At 51.9% G+C, this 24115-nt stretch overlaps 2 protein-coding genes across 6 annotated transcripts; one reads left to right on the top strand and one right to left on the bottom strand.

Annotated features, from left to right (window-relative positions):
- The first annotated feature begins 680 nt into the window (after positions 1–680).
- KIAA0895L (KIAA0895 like) lies at positions 681–17662 on the top strand. Of its 4 annotated transcripts, XM_025154265.3 has the most exons (7): positions 681–1195; positions 6364–6507; positions 14779–14911; positions 15084–15389; positions 16021–16118; positions 16856–17016; positions 17507–17662. In XM_025154265.3, exons 1-7 carry the CDS (start codon positions 743–745, stop codon positions 17607–17609), a joined length of 1398 nt encoding a protein of 465 aa, XP_025010033.2. In that variant the 5' UTR covers positions 681–742; the 3' UTR covers positions 17610–17662. The 4 variants fall into 4 exon arrangements, 3 of the variants coding, with proteins under 3 accessions (XP_025010033.2, XP_025010034.2, XP_040501928.1); XR_003077176.3 differs by lacking the exon at positions 17507–17662 and having other exon boundaries at positions 15597–16118; positions 16856–16991; XM_025154266.3 differs by lacking the exon at positions 6364–6507.
- A 649-nt stretch (positions 17663–18311) lies between these two features.
- TMEM208 (transmembrane protein 208) lies at positions 18312–23123 on the bottom strand. Of its 2 annotated transcripts, NM_001256963.2 has the most exons (6): positions 23080–23123; positions 22900–22995; positions 22763–22822; positions 22538–22674; positions 19821–19905; positions 18312–18765 (listed from the first exon to the last, which is right to left on the bottom strand). In NM_001256963.2, exons 1-6 carry the CDS (start codon positions 23083–23085, stop codon positions 18628–18630), a joined length of 522 nt encoding a protein of 173 aa, NP_001243892.1. In that variant the 5' UTR covers positions 23086–23123; the 3' UTR covers positions 18312–18627. The 2 variants fall into 2 exon arrangements, with proteins under 2 accessions (NP_001243892.1, XP_015134591.1); XM_015279105.4 differs by lacking the exon at positions 22900–22995.
- Positions 23124–24115: the final 992 nt, after the last annotated feature.

Genomic DNA, 24115 nt, shown 5'->3' with positions numbered 1-24115 from the left:
GGTGCCACATCCCTGGGAGTACCCAAGGCCACGGATGGGCCCTGGGCAGCCTGAGCTGCGGGTTCAGCCGGCCCATGGCATGGGTTGGGGCTGGGTGGGCTTTGAGGTTGCTTCCAACCCAACCGTTCTGTGAGTCTATGAGAACTGTGTGGTGAGCGGTGACGGGGTGTGAGGGAGAGGCTCAAGGCTGCATCCGTGGAGGGTCAGGTTGGATGCTGGGGACGTGTTCTTCACCACTGGGCTCCCCAGTGACGCAGCCGCAGCCTCAGGCCTGTCAGTACTGAAGAAGTGTTCGCCCGATGCTCTCAGATGTACGATCGGGTTTTGGGGTGATCCCGTGAGGAGGTCGGGGTTAGTCTCAATGTCCTCCTGGATGCTCTCCACCTTCAGAAATCCTGTGAGATTCTGCTTTCCAGACAGCGTCCCAAGAGCTAGGCTTTCTGAAAAGCCACTAGGACCACCTGGCACAACCACAGACGTGCCAAAATCTGGGATATGGCGCCGAGTCCACCCGGAGAAGCTCAAAACCACGGAGACCCTCACAGCCGACATCCGCCATCTTCCCGCCGCCTCACACAGGATGGGCGTGGCCGGGCGGGGCGGCGGGCGGGGCCTCTCGCCACGCGCCTCTCCTATTGGCTGTGAGACAGCAGCCGCGACGCCGATTGGCTGCGTGCTGCGCGCGTCGGGCGCGGCGGCGTGAGGGGGCAGCGGGGCCGGGGCCGCCGCCGCGCTGGAGGAGATGGTGCTGGACCCGGGGGCGGCGGGCGGGCAGGGCCGTAGCGGGCTGGGCGCGCTGCCGGACCGCGATGGCTCCCGGCTGTGCTCGTGCCCCTCTCCACCACCTCGCCCGGCGGCGTCCGGTTCACCCCGTTGCCCGCGGGGGACCCGGCGTTTGTCGGAAACCGGCGCCGGGATGCGGCGGAGCGGCAGCGCGGGCGCGGTGAGCCGCGGGAGGATGCGGGCCGCCGCCTCGCTGCCTCACATCGCGCGGGCGCGGGCCGAGGAGGGCGGCGGGGCCGGGAGGCGCAGCCCCTGCCTGCTCGTAGCGCTGCGGCCGCGCAACGTGGAGGCCGAGCGGGAGCGGTTCTTCAGGGAGCGCTTCGCCTACGACCCGCAGTTCGAGTACGCCGAGCCGGTGCCCGAGGCCGTGCTGGAGAAGTACCGCGACGCCTCCGATCGCTTCGTGGCGCAGGTGAGGGCGGGCGGAGGGAGCTGCGGGGCCGGACGAGGCCGGGAGGACGCTCGGGGATGGAGCGGCTCTGCTGTGGGGTGTCGGGCCGGCTGACAGCCGCTGGACTGAGCCGGCGGCGTGCCCAGGTGGGCGCGGAGGCATCCCGGTTTGTGTCGGCAGCAGTGCAGCCTGCAGGAGCGGAGGGGATCAGCCCTCTGTGAGGCACTGATGTGATGCCTCTGTGAGGCATCTCAGCGTGGTGTCTCAACACGGGAAAGACACGGAAGCTTTGGAGCGTGTCCAGAGGAGGGAGTGGAGCTGTGAGGGATCTGAGCACGGTGCTGTGGGAGCGGCTGAGGGAGTGGGATGGGTCAGCGTGGAGAAGAGGAGCTCGTGGCTCTGCAGCCCCTGACAGGAGGCTGTGGGGAGGGGGTTCAGTCTCTGCTCCCGGGTAACAGCAGTAGGGTGAGAGCGATGGCCTCACGTTGCACCTGGGGAGGTTCAGGTTGGGTGCTGGGAGAACCTTTTTCTCCAACCAAGCAGTGAGGCTTTGGAACAGGCTGACCAGGGAGGCGTTCAGGAAGCGTGTCAATGTGGCAGTGAGGGACGTGGCTAGTGGGCATGGTGCTGATGCGTGGATAGTTGATTAGGTGATCTTAGAGGTCTTTGCCAACCTAAAGGGAAGGCAGGGGAAGGGCTCATTGTTATGGAGTGTAGCGATACTACGAGGGGTTACAACTGTAAAGTAAAAGAGGAGACATTTAGACTAGATGTTAGGAAGAACCTCTTTACTCAGAGGACGATGAGGCCTTGGCACAGGCTGCCCAGAGAGGCAGTGGATGCCCCGTTGGGAAAGTGCTCAGGGCCAGGCTGGATGGGGCCCTAGGAAGCCTGATGTATGGGAATTGTCACCCCTGTGGTAGGAGTTGGGACTGAGTGGGCCTTAATCTCTCTTCCCACCTAGATGGTCTATGATGAGGTTTGATCCATGATCCGTTATCTTGGCTCTGAGATCAGTAGCCACCACGAAAGTGTTGCTGGCCAGCCAGGCTGGAGCCTCAGCACATGGTATACACAGAGGCACCCCCTTGGCCTGCTCCTCGTCCTGGCTGCTGCTGTGTGACCTTGCTTTGCTTGTCATCTGGGTTTGTTGCTTTGTTTTGTTCTGCTTGTCTAAGCTCTCCTTTAATTACACGTTCAACATACGCCTTCTGTAGCTGATAAGAGAGTGACTCCCGGGGTTGGATCGTACTCCATGCCTCAAACTGCCTACAGATGTGCAGCCATGGTTGTGAGCTGGCGGGGAATCCTTACACTGTTGCTTTAGAACTGACAGACCAAGAACTGGAACGTGTGGCTGGCTTCATGCAAAGCAGCTCTCAGCCTGCATCCTGCTGGCTGAGCCTGGTTTGTTTTCTGGAAGGTGTAAAGGTTGTCCTGCGTGGCAGCACCCTTGACCCGTAATTATCAGCAAGCACAGCGGATGGCAGCTGGGTTGTAGGCTCCTCTTACCGCAGTCTGTGTCTCTCTCCTCATCGCTTCAGTTGCTTATAAGCTACTGAAATATTGCTGGCTGCTCTCTGCCACAGGTAGTAATCACGAATGAATGGCAGCAAACGGAGAGCACTGGGTCATCAGAGCAGGAGGCAAAAGGAGTGGGCTCCTCCATGCTCTGCCTATGCACAGCAGCCACATCACCTCTTGTTCCTACTGACTGTTACCCAGACTGTTTGGTCTCTGTCTGTAAACAACTTTCCAAGCAGTTAGGCATTTCCAGTGCCGTTCCTGCTACGCCTCTGCCCCAGTTAAACTGGTGCCATCAATGCTGTTGCAGGGGGGATGGTTGGATTCCAGTAATGACCTCGGTGTGGCTTTTCTTTCACTCCTTCCTGTGTTTAAGTGTGTTTGGGTCTCTGACTAATGCAGTAAATTGAATTGCGCAGAGCTACTTCCCCACTTCTCTTCTGGTACAGTTGGCTTACAGTGTTCTAAAATGGAAATAATTGAAATTACTCATCTCTATGCATTACTTGGAATGAAATTAACTGTTCATAAACAGCATGAGTGTTCTCATCTTGTTCTTACATCCACTGCAAGAGATATTAGTGTTACATATTTCTACCTATCTTTACAAGTTCTCTGGCTGTGTAATGTATCTTGGGAGAACAGAGGTTCTTCTGCCTTCTCAGTGAAGCACAGCATGTAGCAGTCAGGAGTGAGAGCTGTGGAGAGGTACTTCACGTGGAGGTGAGTGCTCAGGTGAAGGGGAGATGGACAGCAACCTGGCAGCAGTGCTGACAGTGGTCCTTTGCTGGCACCCTGCATTCAGCACCTTGTACTGATTTAACACCTCGGTGCAAGAGCAGGCAAACCAAAATCAATCCCCTGTCCTTATTTTTCGTGTTTTGAGATTGATGACCCCTTCAGTTCTGCTGAATCAGCTGTTCTGCACTGTGGAGTATTTGGGGGTTTGTTTTCTGGTGGTTTGCTTTGTTCTGGTTTTTTTGGTTGGGGTTGTGGGTTATCTTGGTTTGGTTTTGGATTCTTGGTTTGTTACTGTTATTTTAGTTGGGCGCTGGTTTTGTTTGTTGGGTTATTTTGGGGATTTTGATGGTTTTTGGGAAGGCACTTTGGTTTTCTTTGCTTTTGGTTTTGTTTTTAGAGGAGTTTGGAGTTTGTTGGTTTGTTTTGTTTCCTTTTTCTATAGAAACTGAAAAAATCAGAAGGATCCTTCTAGCCCCTCTATGGCTTATGCTACTAGAGATTAAGAAGACTGTTGGCAGCCCAGTTCCTTGGAGGCATAAGAACAGCATCAACACGGGGCTTGAAGCACAGCTTGAGTGTTTGTTGTCCCTTGACACGTGGCCTGTGGGCTGAGCTGGTCACAGGCTCCTGCTCCCAGCCCAGCCAGGCCACCGACCAGGCAGGGAGGGCTGATGTGAGCTCAGCAGCTTCTCAGAGAGCAAATGTGCTATGTTAGGAATGTTACTGTCTGTGACTTATCTGAAAGTTGCTGTTGTACACGCCCCTTTTGTCAGCTTTGTGCGCCATCTGCACTGAGTTCCTCTTTGTATGCTGCTTGCTGTCTTAGGGGATGGGGGACAAAGTTTCGCAGTGGGTAAACAAAAGCGATAAGAAGGAGCAGTCCTTTTCTTCTGCAAGCCAGCAGGAGGGGCCTTGGTGGCTCTCCAGGGTTCAGCTCAGTGCCTATCTGGTGGCTGGGGAAGGGGACTGAGCTGCTGCAGGAGCACATGCTAAGGTGATCCTGGTCATTAGCTCCTATGAGAGGCAAAAGCAGAGCAAGCCTCCCCAGGGGGAGAACAGGTGTCAGATGTTAGAAGCAACTGAGTTTCAGTAGGGAGGAAGAGGGAATGTAACCTCTGCAGGGCTCCAGCTGGTACCTTCAGCAGTTAGCAAGGTTTTACCGTGATAGGAGAATCTGCTCCTGGGCTCAGAGGGCTTCCTTGCAGCTTCCACTGCTCCCTGACAGGTGTGCATATGGAGGAGGCCTCAGATAATGCAGACCTAAGGTCTGATCCACAAAATCAGCTCCCACGCTCAGTGTGAACTTGGCCTCTTGTTTGTACATGGCGTGAGGTTCAGTGCAAGTTGGTGGTGTGGAACTAATGCAGTAAAGAGGCAAGTCCTGACACTTGGAGTAAGAGTTTTAGAGAGTGCACTGCCAAAGAGCATGAGTGCCAGCCAGTCTGTTGTTAACTGTGTAACCATGTGCTTTTAATTCCCTGCTGAAGCCATGTATTGTGGTGCATAGCCTGGCTTGTTTGTGCAGTCAGCCCAGGTGTGCTGAACTCTAGCACCACAATCTTTTCTAGACTGTGAAATACCTGTGTTCAGCATATGTCATCCCTCTTGCAGTAGGTAGGGGTCCCCTCAGGGACTGCACTTGCTAAAATAACATCAGTTGGATGAGAAAGAGGATGACAGAGCTCAGGAGGAGAAGGTAAAATGCAAACAACTCAGCATTAGCACTTTGTCCTGCAGCAGCAGGTGAGCAAGCATCTTGCAGTCAGGTTTACAGAGGCAGTAGAACTGCTGAAAGACTCCAAAACAACTGCAAAAGAGTGGTTGTAGTCATCCAGTTTGGAATGTGTATTAACAAACAGGCTAAAGAGGTTCATTGCTTGCAAATGACTTTGGTGCAAACTCACTTTAGGGAAAGAAACATGCTAATAAGAGCTCATATAGAGGGTACCGTAACATTAAATCTGATAAAATAGCACGTGCTGCTTTTATTCACGTGCTGTTATTGCAGTACCATGGTTGTGCTGAGACCCTGAAGGAAGCAGCACTGCTGCCCGAGGAAATGCTCTCTGTGGGAGCTTTACTGCAGGGCATGCTTGTGTTCTGGGAAGGAGCACATCTGCACTCCTGGCTCTTTCATGTCCTGAGTGCTCTGTTGAAATCGTTGTTTCTACAGAAATTCTCCAGAGCAGATGTGGTGGCCAGTGAAGAACAAACATCTTGAACCGTGTGGTGCTTTTAACAACTTCCTCACCTCTTTGTAAAATTCTCTGCAGCTGATTCATACTAATTCTGTTGTCTTGAGCTATCAGAGCACAACAAAGATCTCCTCTGTAGCTCCAGAATGACCAGTTGTGAACCCGTCCTGTTTTCGTACTTGCTACTTTTGTGCCAGGCCAGAAGATGTCCTGTGTCAGGAGCTGTGCTGTATCAACTGCCTTCTGGGTTGTGAGTTCCTGAAACCAATCCAGTGTTGCAATGAGAAACTAATAAGCAAGTTGTTAAGATTTGCAAGCGCTTAAGTTTGAAAGAAGAAGCGAAAGCAGAAAAGATGAAAACAATCGTGGCTTTAGCATCTAGAGGCAGTGTGCTATGTACAGTGAGGCTGTTTCACTTCTGGTTTGCCCAGTTCTGCAAATAAACACTCGCGAGGATTAGAGATAAAGTGAAGACAGAGCGTGCCATGGGCCATGCTGACTGTGTTATATATTGATCTCTCCTGGTACTCACCTGCCAACAAGACGTTCCATTTCTCTCCCACAGAAACATCTCACCTCACAGGCACTTGACACTAGTTATTTGAACCCTTTATCAGGGATTTTCTCAGCTGGGTTCTGTTACACCTGGGAATTTTGGTGCTGTGGAAGGTGGCACTTGAGAGTGGAGAAGGTATTCTGACTGACACTTCGTTTCTGTGTGTATGACAGGCCATTAGGATCATTCATGCTGTCCTGGAGAAGTATGGGACCTATGAGAGCTTCGAAGTTGCCACCGGTGGGAGACTGCTGAGCAAGTGCCAGATCTGGTCTGTTATCCGAAAGTACATGCAGAAGGAAGGCTGTGCAGGGGAGGTAATCACTGTCCTTGGTTTTTTATAATCTTTCGTGAAATAAATGTGCGAAATGTTTTTCAGCTTTGTTCTTGTTCAGCAAAGTGTCAGTTCTGATAGCAGAATTGAATTAAGAAGTGTTTTGGATACAAAGAAGAAACGTACTTGCTGGGCGAAAGAAGCTTGAGAGGTTCATGTCTCAGGGCAGGAGTTAAAGCTGTATCTGAGACCTGAGTTTGTAGTTGAGGATTCTGTAAACAAACTTGGCGGCAGTTTTGTTTGCAAAAGTATTTCACAAAGGAATTCAGCAATCTTCTGCATTGCTGCCTTGCTCTTACAGACGCTGAGCTCATTCTGAGCAGCTTCTTCAGGCCGTTTGTGGCTCCCAGAACAGTGTAAGAGCCTGGATATGGGTTGGGCAAATGTGATACAGCTACAGAATTTCTTTTTAACCTGGCCATTGCCTGGTGCATGCTAAGGGCCAGTGTGTTCTGTGCAGCTTTTGGAAAGCTGAGAGCAGGAGCAGCCCCTCTTTGCACAGAGCCATGTGCAAAGAGTGGAGCAGCGGAGAGGGCTGTACCAGCAGCTGTCCTGCGTGTTCCTGAAGCCGGCTTGTACAGAATAGCAGGGCTTGGAGCAGAAAAGAACAAAGGGAAGCAGGTCTGCCTTTCTCTTTTGCCTTGCAGTAAGTTGCTCTGCTTTTCTGCCCTGAACTGTGGCTTCCTTCTATCTCTGGCACAGCTCCTGGCTTGCAGTGTCCTGAAGTTAGGAAGCAGGTGCTAGTGCCCCAGCAATTTGCCTGGATTTCTCATTCCAGAAATATCTCCCTTTTAAGCTACGAGAGCTAAGCTTAAGGAGAAGAGCTACTGCTTGTCCACGTGGACAGGCGCACAGGGTTGGGGCTATTTTGCTGTGTCCATGAGGTATCAATTACTGTTGGGATGAATAACCTATTTCTGCTAGCAGTGGTATGGCAGAAATCTGTGGCAGCTGGGTTCATTCGCGTGTTCAAAGGCAGAGGTGGGGGAGAGATTTCCGGCTTTTCTTTGGCACGTGCTGGGTTACGGTGCCTTCAAACTCCACTCTGAGGTTTTAAGACTAGAAAATACCTTGTTAAGATGTTACTAGTGGTAAATCAGCTGTGTGGGATGGGGGGTGGAAAGCTCCTTAGCATCTCTTACCACTTGTTGCTGCACGCCCTGAGCTGCTTTCTGAGGGTGCCCGTTGGGTGCAAGCCTGGGTCAGGTGAAGCAGGAGGGATTTTCAGTTGGCTTCCTGAATTTAGCCAAATAACCCTCCCTTCCAAACAGCTCAGAACTCCTGCTGTTCTGTAACAGTGGAATTGCAAGGAACTGAGCCAAAAGTCTTAAAGACTTAAATAAACAGTATAAAAATGCGTTCCTTCCTTTCTTGTTGTTTACCTCTTGGTTCCTGCCTGTCAGGAGCACTGTGCCTTTCTCTCTCATCTCAAAGTCACGGTGAAAAGGTGGAAACAAAACATATCTGCCTGCTGCGTTGTACTGCTGATGCCACTGTCACAGCTGCTTGGTTGGAAAGCTGCTCTCCTTCTGCACAACAGAGCTCACTGGGATTATAAAGCAGGGTGAGGAGTTTGAGGATTTATCCAAGAGTGATTCCTGGCAGCTGGATGTTCACAGGGAAGAGGGATGCCCCATGGCTTTGTATAAGGGGCTTCCTCCTATTCGGGCCTACAGTGTATGTGCCAAACACTTCCATCGCCCCAGATCCAAGTGGTGAGAAGTATTTCTGGACCAATTGTGTTCCCTCTCTTAATTTTATTAATTGGTTGAATTCAGCTGTTGTATTCTTCTTCATTAATCTAAAACGTATTGAGCTCTACCTGGGCAGAAAGACTTATTTTCTTAGCTGTTAGTCTATGGCTTTCTGCCAGCCCTGTGTAATTTTTCCTTTGTTTAAGGGATCTAAGGGTTCAATTATTAGGTTTGTACATTGGAATGCAAGATTCATGGCTTGTGTTTTTTCTGAAACTTTTGATAAGTGCTTTTAAAACCATCCAAGCATCGGTTTATGAATCACCAGTCACTACAGACTGTGTTGAGTTTCTCTGGGGAAGGGAAAAGGGAAATGTTTCACCTATGCTTTGTATAGAAAACATTGTCAAACTTTGCTTCTGGTACTGGACAAAAACTTGCTGCCATTTCTACACCCTGCTGAGGAACAGAGCAGCTTCACAGAACCACCTTCCTCCCTCCTCCCCCCCCCCCCCCCCCCCGCTGCCTGTGTATCTCTGTTTGCTGTCTTCTCTCTGCTGTACCCTGTCCGTTCTGCACTGCTGTTTGCTTTTCTGTTGCTGCTTTTGTGTTGTGCACTAATCATGATGGTTTCTTACAAAAAGAAACTCTATCTCATGGGGGCCCCCACAGGTTTCCGAGCTGCCAGGCACTGCGTCGCTGCAAGTACCCTCTGGTTCTCCCATCTCCCACCTTTGCTGCAGCGTTGCTTTGATAGGGTGCAGGAGGCACCATGATCCAGCAGGGTCAGCATGGACTTTCCTGACACAGTTCTCAGCCCTGCAGTAGTTTTTCCATCAGACCTGGAAGAGCACAGAGCCGGGCTGTGCCACACTGCTGCAACTCTAGACAGCTCCCAAGCCTATTTGACCTGTGCTACAGACTTCTAGGCACTGGGAGCAGCCCAGAAATCTCATGGTGTTGCTTATTTGTGAGCTGGGGATGCAGCGTGGGCTGTTGGTCTGCAGCTGAGGAAAAGGTAGTCAAAAGCTTGTCTCTGATATGGCCAAAATATTTGCAAGGGGCTGCGGGTGTACAAGCATGGCTGCTGCTTTCTCTGCCTGGCTGGGCTGCAAGGTGACTGCAGACCTTCAGCTACAACCCCTGCGGCAACCAGAAACACGAAATCAAAACTTGTGCTGCTTCTTTCCAGCTAATCAGCAAGCAAACAGCACTTTAGGGAATGCAAAAACAGAGTTGCCTGACCCAAGTGAAGTCCCAGGACAAATACTTGTGCAGCATCTAGATGAGTCTTTCCAAAATTTGCCAAGAAGATGGTTATTTGGGAATATGGTAGGAAAGGAAAGTCACTTCAGTGCATCAGCGATCTGAGCTGCCTGCAAATGGGCAGGGCTGGTGGCACTGGCTGCCAAGGAGGTGTCAGTGCAGAGTGCTCCTTTTGTGCCCCCATCCCTGGCACTTGAGGTGTGGAGGGATGGTCTGAGCTGTGATGAAGGCAGGATGCCAGTTTCCAGCACCCCAGGGAGCATGTTTATGGGTAAGTATTTGCACTGCAGTGAACTTTGCATATTCAAGAGTTTCTTTGTTGTAGTCCAGGCTGCAGGTTCTGAGGCTGTTCTGGTTCTGTTCTGGCTCAGGGCTGAGGTGATGCTGCTGGAGCTCAGACGCCTGCTTACCATTTTTCATGGATTTCCCAGCTGCTCACAGTTTGCACTAAAGAAACCCCTGACCTCTGGTAAGTACCGTGTAGTAATCCAGGCATTGTGAAATGTTCTTAAATAATGCTGGCTGGCGTGTCCTCAGGTCCTGGCAGTTGTGCTGGTCCTGCCCCATCGCACCACACCCTGCCAGTACAGAGCAGATGCACACACTGCTGTCAGTGCTGGGGCGAGGCTTTGGTCCCATCAGCGGCCTCTACTTTTTCCCACGGTTCTTAGGGAGCTCTTTTCTCTGTCATTACACCCACAAACTGGGCAGAGTGCTTAATGGACCACAAGGATGTGCTGGTGTTTGTGCTTAAAATTTGGGCCCAACCTGTGAGTACTGATCACGAGAGAAACTGTAGATCTAGAGAGCTGGCCTTGCTGCTCCAGGAATAAGGCTTTGGTTACAGTTTTAGTCTTCTGCTCTCACAGCATCTGTACCTGGGCAAAACTGGGGAGTCCTGAAATAAGGCAACTGATGCTGTCTGTCAGGCTGCAATTGCTATGCAGAGTTGCCTGGATTACTCAGCAAAAGGCCAGCTTTAGAACAATCCCTTTTCTTCTCCCTTGGGTTCTGCAATACGTTGTTCTGCTTTGGAGTTGGGTCTTGGAAAGTGCACAGGGTTCTGTGATGAAGATGCTGAAGGCTGAGCTCAGCACACTGTGAAGCAACGGTGACAGGAATTTTGCTGACCTTGCAAGGATCTGTGCTTTCCAGTGAAAGCATCGGGTTTCAGTGCCAGCTGCTGAATCCAGAAACGTGCTGTGGGCAGTGCAACACGAGCATTCAAGCTGCAGTCTTCCCTGGAAATACGCAGAATTGCACCCAGAGGGTTGGCTTTGCCTGGAGCAGTTCTTGAGGCTTCTGTCTGATGAGACAAAACAACATCATCGCTGCATTGTCGAATACATTCCCTGTCCAAGCTGCTCAGAAGACCCTCACCCTTTTCCCCTCAACGTCATGTGGCCTTCTGCTGCTGCAGCATAGTGTCCTCCTGAGCCAGAGAAGGTGTTCCTGTGTGCAGAATCCTTTCCATTCACTTGTCTAATGGATTTGAGCCATTGTAAACCTCCCACCGCGGGTCGCACAGTTCAGTGATGCTTCTTTGTCCTGAACCTGCTTCCTAATTACTTCACTTGATGTTATCTAGCTCTCATATAGAAAGAAAAAATAGGTTCTGTTTCATATAGCTGGGTTCACTGTTGTCTTTACCTTTTCTTTACCACAAGAGAGGAAAAAATAAGCAAGTGCCTTCTGTTCCTGGTGGTTGCCTTGTGCCTGTGCATGAAGGATTACCCCAGGACCCCTTGTACAGTGATCTGATGGGGTTGCTAAGCCCAGTGACAATTGACTTGTGCTGCAGTATAAATGCAGAGAAAGTAATTCAGCTCTCAACCTTTTAAACACAGAGCGCTCTGTCACAGGTGTTATTTACAGCGTATTAAAGCTGAGGCATCTCTCTCTGTGGCTCTCTTGAAGAGGGACTTTGTACAAAAGGGGACCTCCCTGACCAAGCTCGGCCCTGGCAGCACACCCAGATGGCAGTAGGGGTAAGGCCTTGCTAGGCATCCTTGGGGGTGCCACCGCCATCCAGCAAAGTCTTGCTTGAGCAGGTAGTGCTCACTTCCTTGGCTAGCATGCAGCTTCCTCACCACTAAGCAGATCGCTGGTGTTCAAAATGCCTTCTTCCCTCTGTTAGAGTGCGTCAGAATGAATGTAGGTTTAGAAACCAGGGCTGTATGGAGAAGCACTTTAATCTGCAGCTGGTCTGAGGGATGCTTTTCGCCTTTGGGTGAAATACAAGAGGAGGAAATCCATAGGCCCTGTGTCACTCCTGTGGTCAGCAGTGGGAGAAAAATGTCTGAACTTCCAGCAAATCTATGCCTATCAAGTTAGCAGCAACCTGTGCTGCAGATGGAAGAAGAGCTGCCTTCTTCAGCAAGGCATTTCCCTTACAGTAGAGGAAAAAGCCACGGACAGATCAGGTTATCATAAGCCTGGCTAGTTTTCTTTGGTGGTGGGGATGAAGGTACGGACAGGAAGGGAGAGTTGGATGTTATCAGAACAGCGGAGTTGGTCTCCATAGAGCATTGACCTCAGTAATTTGATTCATGTAGTTAAACTCTTGGGTTTATGCAATCCCTCTGTTTCTTTTGCGTGGGTGCTCTTACAGTGTTGTTTTCACAGTCAGCTTTTCAAATACTGAAACTTGAGCTGTTCATGGGATGCCAAGCAAGCAACACCCTCCCAAAAGCTGCCAGCTGGGATAACCCCAACGAAGCAGTTCCCATTGGAACAGACATTAGAGGAGGCATAGAAAACCACTGAATACAAGTCATTGTCCTTGAGGAACTTGCCATAGTGTGGACAATTGGGCAGTGTATTTTTCTGATTATTTACTTTTTAAACAGGCTGATGGAAAGCAGGTATAAGCGAGAACATTCCTAGGGAAAAGGTTATCTGTTCTGCAAGTACTCTGAATCTAATATCCTAAATTCCAACCTCCTTGTGGTTTGTTTGTTGCTTTTTTTTCCTATAGGGGCAACTAAGAGTGACAAGACAGCAAGATGTTGTCCCAGCCAGCCGAGCAGTGTGTGTTAGATGGTGTCCTTGCAGTTGAGCCCCACAAGCTGACACAGCGCATCAAATCCTGTGCTCCCTGGAGGAGCTCTAGGTCAAACAGCAAAGGACTGTCACAGGAGTTCAGGCACTAGTTCGGTGCTGAAGAACACAGCAATGGCTTTGAAGGAGCAGGAAGAGTACTATGACAGTGAAATGCATTCTTATCTTTGTTTTAAGTTCTGTCTCTCTTAACTTCCCTTCCCCACCCAGGTTCCAAGATTTCAGCCTCAGCTGTTTTCATTTGGGATTGCAATGCTTGTTATGTTCATGTCACACCGAGTTAACATAATGAATGGGAATTAGTTAAAATAGTACCAAAGTTTGGCTCCTATGTGCCTCCTTCTTTCTGTTTACTTTGAAACTGTCTCCAATTTTCAGTCATGTCTCCTAAAATCTGCAGGACTCAGCTCATTGGGGTCCCAGGTCAGGACTTGTGCCTTAGGCTGAGGTTCGAGCAGTGACCTCTGAGTGTAGGCTGGATGTGGGGAGGGGCAGTGGAAGGACAACTTTAGTTTATTTTGAATTGCTTTCTGGAACAGAAGTAAAGTTGAAGGGATGTGCACATTAAAAGTAAAGTGGTAAGTCTTTTCTCTGTGTCTTTCATATATATGATCCAGTTAAACCATTGCCATGTAAGTCTTTTTATTGCTGTTAATTTGCCCAGTAGTCGGTGTTGCTCTGTTAGGTTGCACTTCTGGCTTTAATGAACAGCTTTGCACAATAATAAATCTGGGTTTAAAACAAACTGATTTAGTCTCCTCTCTTTTTTAAAAGAAGAAAAAGAGATAAAAGCTATAATGTAGCAGTAAATCTGTGCTTCAGTTTGGGCTGTGCTAGCAATTCTGCAGTGAAACCTCAGAAGCTTAAAGGCAATGTCTTGCTCAGGAGTGCAATGTTATCAGGTTTCTGCTTTTCAAACTGGAAAGTTTGAGCTATAAAACAGATGGTCTTTAGAGTTCACACATATGTGGCAGAGGGATTTTTGAGCTATGTGCCCATGCAAACACCTCCTGTGTGCTCGGCTATATGTGGTTTGGTTCTTCGTGTCACAGCAGAGGCACAGGATTCACCTCCAGGATGGGTCAGAGAGCAGTCATGCTGATGTGAGCTGTTTCTTTCTGTGTAAAGGTGTTCACCAGTTGTGCTGCTAATCACAGCTGACAAATGCCCAGGTGGGAAGCATGGCTATATGTGTGTGGCTGGCAGCTCTTCCTGCAAGTGTTTTGGACAGATCTGTGCTTGTTGCTCTTTTCTTGAAGTCTTAAAAGCGATAATAAAAAGGAGATGAAGATGTGAAAAAGGAGCTAGGTTCCCTCATGAGGTATTTTTGGCAGGTGCCCTATAAGTAGGACACATTACAAAGCAATTAAATCCCTATGAGAAACATACCCATTGCTGTGCATGTGGTGCTCAAGGAATGGGTGAGAAGGCTCTGTTGGAGCAAAGTGATTGTAGTCTTTGTGCTTCATTTCCTACAGTGTTGCACTGGAAGACTTTAGCTACAGAAGTAGGAGTGATGTAGTCACATGTGGTGGCACACTGACGCTGCCTGTGCAAATCTGTGCTCTGCCCTTAGCTGTGTGCACAGCACCTTTCCAGGTATGGGTTTTAGGGAGGTTATCTATCTTTTGCCTGGGAACTGTCTGGGCATCAGTCTACCCATGAGAGGTGATGAGTGAAGATGGAAAGCCACACGTGGCCCTTGGTCATGAAGCACACCAGCTTCCCCGCAGCCTGCTCACATTTTGTGGTTGCAATTAGCTGAAAGGAGCTACTTCATGTTGGGCTCCAGGCCCATCCTGCTACATCTCAGGGGGCAGTGCCCACCCAGCCCTGTTCAGCCATGTGACTATCACCATGTGTGTCCCCTCTCTGCAAGCCCATGGAGTGGATGTGGTTTGGCCTTCCCAGGGTGCAGGATTATTACCAAATGTGTTAGTGCAGGCATTTCACAGAATCTCTGGAAAACAGGATGCTTGAGGTTGAGAGGTATCTTGGAGGCCATCTGGTCCAACCCTCTACTCAAGCACCCACCTAGAGCAGGTCGTCCATTTCCTCATCAGTTCCAGGAAGCCTCCTGGTATCTCTAGTTTTGACATATTTCCTTTCTGGATTGGAATAGTTGTAGTGTGTTTCCTTTAGACATTTTGAAGAGTTGCCCAAAGTACCGTCTGCTGGTCCTGAGCCAGCAGAAGATTGCTAACGTGTCTGCTTGCCTCCTCTCTCATCCACAGGTAGTGGTGCAGCTCACCGATGATCTCCTGTCGCAGGCTGTGATGATGGTGGAGGACAGCCGGCCAACATTGGCCATCAACCTGTCTGGAGCCCGGCAGTACTGGCTGGAGGGCATGCTGCGCCATGAGATAGGTCAGTGGGGCAATGGGGGGACCATGGGCAGAGCAGGGAGGATGCTGAGCATCCTCAGTGGTCATCACCGTGGGGATGTGGGGATAGCAGGCAGGATGGACACAGTAGGGTTGAGATTTTTGAGGCTCACCAAGTTGTCCCCAGCTGACCACGCTTGCTGTTGTCTCCTCAGGCACCCACTACATCCGTGGGGTGAACAACACCCGCCAGCCCTGGCACAGCTCGGAGGGCCGCAAGCAGTACAGCCTGAAGCCTGCCAACCCCACAGAGGAAGGTTTGGCCAGCCTGCACAGTGTCCTCTTCCGCAAGCAGCCCTTCCTCTGGCGTGCAGCCTTGCTCTACTACACCATTGAGCGGGCCAGCCGCCTCTCCTTCTCCGCGCTCTTCCAGGACCTGGAGCAGTACGTCCAGGATGCTGGCATCCGGTGGGAATACTGCGTGCGGGCCAAGCGGGGCCAGACTGACACCTCACAGCCAGGTACGGCTTCGGGGAGACAAAGTCTTCAATGTTTTGGAAGGGATTTTTCTATTTCAGTGGATGCATTCTGGGGCTGGGTGGCTTTGCCATCGCCAGCCAGAGAGTCCTTCCAAGCAGTGGCTCTGCTGCCCTCTCATCCTCCTCATCCCTAGCTCTGCTTTCGTATAGATTTACACGTCCCTTTATGGTATATTTTTCAACACCCAGCAGCCCCATCACCTCTCTGGCTGCTGTCCATCAGGCAAGGATGGATGAGGCATCCTGGGGAGCCCCGTGGAGTCATCCCAGTCTGATGGATCTTAGCCATTCCTTGCACAATATCTCAAGCAGCCGAAGGAGAAAAAAGATAAGCCTTTTGAGGATGCGTTTAGATTCTAGCATTTAAAAAAAAGCAATCACAAATCACGGTGAAAATAGTGAGAGACTCCAGTGCCTGTCCCTTTTTCCTAAGGGCTGGGGAATGGAGCCTCGCTGCACTCTGCTGCCCAGGCTTCTCCCTGGCATGGGACCCCAGTACTGGCTCTGCTCATCCTTTGAGTCTTTTCATCCTGTCAGCCCCAACACATTTGGGAAGGTAGGGTTTACCCTGGAGTCATCTCCTGGTGTTTCCCAGGCCCTCTCTCTTTTCTAGGCTGCTTCAGTAAGGACCAGGTGTACCTGGATGGGATTCTCCGCATCCTGCGACATCGGCAGACAATCGACTTCCCATTGCTGGCTGCTCTTGGAAAGGTAACAACAGCTTGGGGTCACAGCTCACACTCTGCACTGGCAAGGGGCTTTCTGGTTTTGGGCAGCAAGGTGTGCTGTCCTGGTGAGAGCAAATAGGATTTTTCCTAGGACACTGAGACACTACATCAGACACGGCCTCACCTTCCCTCCAGACAGCAGTATCAAGCATCAGCATACAGGCAGCCCATGTGCAGGCAGCTCTGCATGCAGCACCAGCAGGGACACAGCACCATCAGGAGCCCGTCCTGCTTTGACTTCCTTCTGCCCAGAAATGGTCAGGTTTTTATAGTCAGCCTGCACTACGAATGCAGCCTTGGCTCCAGCTCTGTGAGACCATCTCACTTTCTTCCACATCTCTCCTTGCCAGCCCCTATATATAGGGGCACAGCTCTTCGTATTTGGTCTCTGGCTCCTCTTTTGCTGTACCATCCTGCCCTGGCCCTGAGCTCAGGTGCAGGGATCACCAGCTTCTCCTGCCTATCCATTTTCCCAAAGCTGAGACCCGGCTCAGGCAAATATTTGCCCTGCAGGCATTTTTGCCTCCACAGATGCTTTTTTTTTCTCCCATGTCTTTCTTTCAAAACTTACCTCAAGCCTTCGTTTCCATCCCTTGGCAGTCCATGGTCCCATTTGGGCAGTGTGAGTGTAGAAAACCCAGCCAGACAGGCAATGGGGGCCACAGGGAGACAGAATCCCTTCATTTGCACATGCTGATCCATCCCCTTGCTTCCCACCAGGTCTCCTACGAAGATGTGAACCGCCTGAAGAAATTTGGCGTCCTGGAGAAGGCTCGCATCCCCCATTTCATGCAGGACCTGGAGCGGTACATGAAGCAGCTCGACCACATTGTCACCACCAACCAGCTGGATGAGCAGGAGCTGGAGGAGCTGCTGCCTGAGTGAGCAGCACCGCGCACCCCATGGCCACCCTGCGTGCCTCAGTGCAGCCTCCCAGCACCCGGCTGATGCTGGCTCTATTTATTCAGTATTTATTGGGGCTGTCAGGCCAGTTTTTGCCTGAAGGAGATGGCGCAGCTTGGGCTTCTGCCCAGGAGGCTGATGTGCATGTACCGCTGTGCAGGGTAGTGCAGCTGAGATGGTCGGTGTGGTTGTTGTTGATTGCCCCCCTGCCCAGGTCCGTGCATTTTGGGGAACACTGTGCTACTCCGCGTGGTTTTGGGGAAATGAGTTTGGAGGGAGCAAGGGCAGAGCCTAGGAGCTGCACCAGTCTTGCAGCGGTGCAAGAGGCTGCACTGGGCTGGTTGCAATGGGGAAAGCATGGCAGGGTCCTCAAGGTTCCAAGTGGTGCTCTCCTCCTGTCCTCCCTGAGGGGCAGGAAGGACTCCAGTCCCCCCAGATGATAACGACCTCTGCTCTCCCTGCTCCTAGATACCTGCCCTCTCATTGCGGACCATGCAGACCTACAAGTAACCATGACTGCACCCCAAATACATGCTCTGCCTGGCATCAAGGCACAAAGGACTCGGGGTAGGGATCTGGCTTGATGTTACGAAAAAAGGTGTAATAAAACCCATGTAATGGAAACTACGTGTGGACCAAACCTTATGGACAGCGTCAAGTGCAAAAGCCAGGCTGGCACCACTGGCACTAACCACACAGCTCACTCACATGGGCAAAGCTGCATGCTGCTGAGCTGGTACGTCAGGAGCAGGAAGGGGTCACCAGTGTGCAAAAGTACCTAATGAGCAGGAACAGCAAGAATAAATCGAAGTAGGCAACAGCAGACGCTGCCCTGAGCTGTGTGTGGTTTCTAATGTGGAATCTCTGCCACAGTCACAGCACCTCAGCTATGCTATCCATGGGGGAGCACTACGAAAAAAAAAAGATTTGCTTTTCAATTCTGTTAGTTGGAACCTTTTGTCTGCATGAGCTCCCCTAAAGGTAGCACAGACCAATTTGAGCCCAGGCTCAATCCCAACTGCTCCACATTGGACTGCATGTGCAGTTTGTAGCTCCTCTAGCTGCTGCAGGCCCAAGAGAGCTCACAGGGCAGCTGAAGCCTCTGCAGACTGGGTGCTGCAACAGGCAGCAGAGCATGGAGCAAGCTAGGGGAGGGATGAGACGACTCAGCCTGGGGATTTGGCTTCCACGTAGCCCAGGCTTCCACAAACATGCTGGTGTTTTTCACCACTGCCCTCCGTGAGCACCCCTCTATGAAGACACTGCCAGCATAGCCAATTAGACTCTGCTCTTTAATATATTTCCTCCAGCATTGCAATCCCCATCTTTGAATGCGATACAGCACTGCTTTAGAAAGGTATTTACACACATCCCAGCATAACCCCCTACTCATCATCACGAGGAGCAAGGCCTCGACTGGCACTAAGAACCAACCAAGGGAAGTCTCTTGCAGCCTTCATCGTGGAATGGCAGCAATGACAGAGGGCAACATAGATACTGCGATGCTTTCCGATTGGCTTCAGTCGCATCCCTGATGAGATAACAGCATGGAAATGAGAGACAGCATTAACCTATCTCCTCAGCCAGGGCTAGAAGCGTTTCATCTGGCGGCGTTCCTGGCGGCGCTGCTTCTTCTCGTTTGGCTCCTGACCGGGGGCTGAAGATTCAGCTGTAAACCAGGGCCCCAGGATGTTCACCCATAGGAGGTAGAGAGCACGGCCCGGAGCCTGCAAAACACACGTGGAAGCAAAGTCAGTCGTTCTGGATGTGATTTTGGCAGGTTAGGGTGGGCTGGTCCTACAGAGGAAGCCAAAGGAGCTGGAAAACATCTACAGGCTGGGTCAGGGACGTCACGAGATCCACTGAAATCAAAGGCAGTGGCAGGCACCCAAAATAAATGGCCTGATTTCATAGAATTCAGGAGCCTGCATACATTTCTGGGAACACAGCACTTAAGACTTCATACATGGAAATCGCAGCATCAGTTCTGAATTACCCAGAAAGATCTGACTTCCTGGCTGTTCTGCCTGTCCCTCCTTCAGAAACAAAAGCACATTTCTCTGAAGGAAAAAAACCACGATCCATATGGTGTGCAGGGGAGCCAGAGCAGAGGCTGCCCCCTGCCAGAACTGGCTAGGAACTAACTTGTGGGTAAGGATTAAAACAAGGTACATTTCTGCTGTTCCAAGACAACCTTCATGGGATATACTCCAGGCAACTCTGTTGTAGTATTATTTTAATTGCCTGGAGATTTGGGTTTTTCATCCTTCTGTAAAAGCAGCTCTAGCTGGAGGAGCATGAGAAACACTTCAGGAGTAGAAAGCACCTGGTGTTAAGGGGGATGAAAGCCTGCAGTTTGTTCTACTCAGTGGCATGGGGTCCTGCAATTCCCAGCCTCAGTCAGTACTGGTGAATGACTGAGGAATCCAAACAAGAAGAAACAGTCTGTTTGTCACAGTCACAAAAAGGCAAAGAAAATAGCTCTTATGCACAAAGGCAGCTTTCATCTGCTCCATGTTTCCTGTTGCTGTCTCATAGGACCAGAGGGAAAGGTCAAGGCCAACCTAGTTTTTGCACGGTTTACCACGAGGCTGACCCAGAAGGATCAGGATTTCTTTTTCTTGTATTTTTACAAGGTTTTACGAGATTAAAAAAATATATCAGGAAAAAGTTTCAGCCTGAAACAGGACACCTTGAGATGAAATGAATAAATTATATCCTCCGTTCTGAAGATGGGGAAAGACAGACAACTCAGAGCAACAAGAACAACTGCAGGGCTTACCAAGAGCCAGAAGTACCAGACATAGAGTGAGAAGCAGCTCAGAACCTGGACCATTGCTGTCAGCAGGATCACATCCTTGAGGTGCCTGAGGGAAGGAAAGCAGTACATGAACCTCCCCATTCCAGCCCCCACCAAAGCCACCAGCTCCTTGGCCAGCCAGAGGCAGTGCTGAGAGTGAGGGACAGGAGCAATCTCAGAACCAACACACAAGCAGGTATTTGGTTTTCCAACACAAGCCACAAAGGAGTGCCGGGATAGGTTAGAAAAATGCCAACTCTTTCGTTCCCAATGATACCATTATCAGAGCAGCAATCCCTACCAGGGTGGACAGAGCATTGGATAGGAGGTGCAGTCCTCCAGGTGCCAGGCTGCAGGGAGTGCCTGCCTCTGAAGTCAGGAGAGAGGATGGTTCCTGCCCTGAAGGAGCTGTGCCACAAAGTGGAAGATTTAGGAGAAGTGAGCAGGCTGTGCACCATCAGAGACAAAAGGGAGGTGGACAGGATCTTCCCTGCGTCGCAGCTGGAAGAACCTCAGCCCACCACCACAGATGAGAAGCAGGCAGTGCCCACCCCCACGGTGGAGGTAAGTGCAGCCTCAGGAGAAGGATGGAAGCTGATGACTCCTGGCACAAAGAGGAAAGCTCCTGCCCAACCTAAGGGCTTACACCCAAAATAAGGTCACCACGGTCAACACTGAAGAAGAGCCAATGTTCCTACAAGCGAAGAAATGGGTACAGCTAACCCTAAACCAAGCAAGAGCACCGGGAAGAAATGGTGAGCTACGGCAGTGAGTGACACTCTGCTGCAGAGGACAGGAGGCTGTACACTAACACACAGAGGGTAGGCTGCACCCAGCTCTCCAAGATACCAGCAAGCCCCTACATCAGCCTTCCACAAGCCCAGTAAGTGAAGCCCAGCAGTGCCACCACAAGCATGCATGGATCAGTTATTAAAGCAGCCAGCGTGACTTATTACCTGATACATCCCAAGAGCATCTCCCACAACCAGGATACTCAAGGTGACATCAAACTCCCTTATTTTCATTAACCAACTGTCTCATATCGTGTTTCCTCAAAAAAAAGTATCCAAAATAGATTATACTTCTGGACTTGTTCATGAGAGCCAAACGAAATGGCGAGTGTAAAAACACTCTGCTGCCAAGCAGGAACAAGAAGTCATAGAGGATGAACAGGGTGTAACACAGCTGGCTCAGAAGTCGTACTAGAAATAATTCCCTCTTTTTCAGCCTGCCTTACCCCTGTGACTGGGTCTCCTACACCACACATTTCAGTTATTGTGCTAAATGCAGAAAATGTACTTCTTGAGAAGCAAAGCCACAGCAGATGGGAGCTCATGGCGTGCAGAGAGAACAGGCTCTGCACTGCACAAGTCAGTTTGCCTGATGTCCCCATTCACCTGCTGGCTGTAGAAATGAAGCTTTTGTTAAAAAAACAAAGAAACAAGCAATAACAAATCAATTCAAAAAGCCTGAAGAAGGCTGCAGGGTGACCTCACTACAGACTTTCAGTACCTAAAGGGAGCCTACAAACAGGAGGGGAGTCAGTTCTTTACAAGGGTAGATAATGGCAGGACAGGAGGAAATGGTTTTAAGCGTAAGGAGGGAAGATTTAGGTTAATACTCTCTCAGCCTCTCCAAGCCTTGCTGCCCTTCTTTGGACCTGCTCCAGCACCACCACGAATGAACCCTTCCTGCCAGCCATCCTATGGTCTTTGTAAAGCACACACTGCTCTTCCAGGGTGCCATTGCCCACTCCCAGCTTGTTTCCATTGCACAAGGAGTGTTTCCACCTCTGGTGCCCTGGGAGCCCCCCAGCACACTGCAAGAAGGAGTTTGTTGGAGAGGGGCCGGAGGAGGCCACAAAGATGCTCAGAGGGCTGCAGCACCTCCTCTACAAAGACAGGCTGAGGGAGCTGGGCTTGTTCAGCCTGGAGAAGAGAAGGCTCCGGGGTGACCTCATTGCAGCCTTCCAGGACCTAAAGGGAGCCTACAAACAGGAGGAAGTCAGCTCTTTACAAGGGTAGATAACAGCAGGACAAGGGGAAATGGTTTAAAGTTGAAGGAGGGAAGATTTAGGTTGGATGTCAGGGGGAAGTTCTTCACTCTGAGAGTGGTGAGGTGCTGGAACAGCTGCCCAGAGAGGCTGTGGATGCCCCGTCCATCCCTGGAGGTGCTCAGGGCCAGGCTGGATGGGGCCCTGGGCAGCCTGGTATAGCATTAAATATGGGGGTTGGCGGCCCTGCATGCAGCAGGGGGGGTTGGAGCTTCATGGTCCTTGAGGTCCCTTCCAACCCAAGCCATTCTATGGCTCTATGAATTCGTGTTCCTTCCAGAGAGATGTGCAACCAAGCTGCTCCGTGGGCAGACACCACCTTGACTGTGAGATACGAAGCTGCAGCAACACGCCTGTATTGTCATCTCTCTTTTTTTAACACCACTAAGCAGGAATTACTGTTGGGTGCTCCTCAAGCAAGGCAAAGGCAGCGGCGTCAGCGCCAGGAAGGCTGAACAGGCCCTGTGCACAACTACAGGAGGGCAGAGAGGACCAAAGCAGAGAGGCTGCAGCTTTATAAGCCTGGAAACAACCGGATTAGCATTGAGGCATCGGCAGCCCGGCTCAGACAAGGAGAAGCGTGGCACGCTCCGGGCTGGGGCTGCAGGCCCGGCTCACCTGGGCTCGTGCGGGTGAGGACACTCACTCTGCCATCCCCTGCTCCATGTTCAGGTCGATCCCGCCATCTGCGAGGCTGCCGTCATCCGCGAACGCCGGCCGGGCCATGGAGCTCATGGAGCGGTAGCTGGCGCCGTACACCGCCGAGCTGAAGGCGAACGCCAGCTGCCACGAGAGCGGGGCCGTGAGGAGCCGAGCGGCCGCCCCAGGGCCCGGGTCGGGACGGGGGGACACCTCGGCTCCCCACACTCACCCACGTCCACGCGGAGGCGGCGGGGTAGAACACGACCAGGTTGACCGCGGCGTACACGGCCTGCGGGACACGAGGAGCCGTTAGTCAGCCCGGCCCCGCCGCCCGCCGCCCGGCCCCGCGCCCGCCCCGCCACTCACGGAGGCCCCGAGGATGATGCGGAGGTAAAAGCGCAGCGTCTCGCGGTTCTCCTCGAAGATCTGCTTCTTGCCCTTGGTGCCCGCCTTCCCTTTGGGCTGCAGGGCCGAGACAGGCGGTCAGCGGCCCGCATCGCGCTCCTCCCCGCATCCCCCCCCCCCCTTCCCGGCCCCTCCGCTCACCGCCATGGCCGCTCCGCTCCGCGCTGCCCCTTCCGGCTCCGCCCGCGGGGCGGGGATGGCGGCCCTCGCGTCGGGGATTGGGGCCGTTCGCGCCCTCAGGGAGCGGGGAGGGGCTGCCGGGGGGGTCACGGCGCCTGTGGTGTCCCGGAGCCGCGGGGTTGTGGCGCTGGCGCTCGGCGGGAGCGGCGTCGCTGCCCCACAGCGCCGTCCGTGGGCACCCGCAGCTCTCGGGGCAGCGGAGCGCGGCCATCCGCGGTGCTCCTGAGGCTGTTTGCAGCACACGGCCTCAGCCGCACCCGCAGGGCCTCCACAGCTCCTCCGCCGGGCGGCAGGGATCACGGAACCGTAGAATCGGTCAGGTCGGACCTCGAAGATCATCGAGTCCAAGCACGACCCAACCATCCTGCCCTAACCAACAGCCCAATCACGTCCCTGAGCGCCACATCCAGACGGCTGTTAAACACATCCAGGGATGGTGACTCAATCACCTCCATGAGGAGCCCATCCCAGTGCTTAACAACCCTTTCCGTACAGAAGTGTTTCCTGATACCCAACCTAAACCTCCAACCTCCCCTGGTGCAACCTGAGGCCATTTCCCCTCATCCTGTCACCAGTGAGGAGACCAGCCCCGCTCTGCTGCAATCACCTTTCAGGTATTTAAAGGGAGCACTGAGGTCCCCCCTCATAAGGCACACTCTCCAAGCCCCCTCCCAGCCTTGCTGCCCTTCTTTGGACTTCCAGGCTCCAGCACCTCCATGAACAAACCCTTCCTGCCAGCCATCCTATGGTCTTTGTAAAGCACACACTGCTCTTCCAGGGTGCCACTGCCCACTCCCAGCTTGTTTCCATTGCACAAGGAGTGTTTCCACCTCTGGCGCCCTGGGAGCCCCCCAGCACACTGCAAAAAGGGGTTTGTTGGAGAGGGGCCGGAGGAGGGCCACAAAGATGCTCAGAGGGCTGTGGGGTGACCTCATTGCAGCCTTCCAGGACCTAAAGGGAGCCTACAAACAGGAGGGAGTAAGCTCTTTACAAGGGT

Source organism: Gallus gallus, chromosome 11 (genome assembly GCF_016699485.2).
Source record: "Gallus gallus isolate bGalGal1 chromosome 11, bGalGal1.mat.broiler.GRCg7b, whole genome shotgun sequence".
NCBI lineage: Eukaryota > Metazoa > Chordata > Aves > Galliformes > Phasianidae > Gallus > Gallus gallus.
This window is presented reverse-complemented; position numbering and strand designations above follow the sequence as displayed.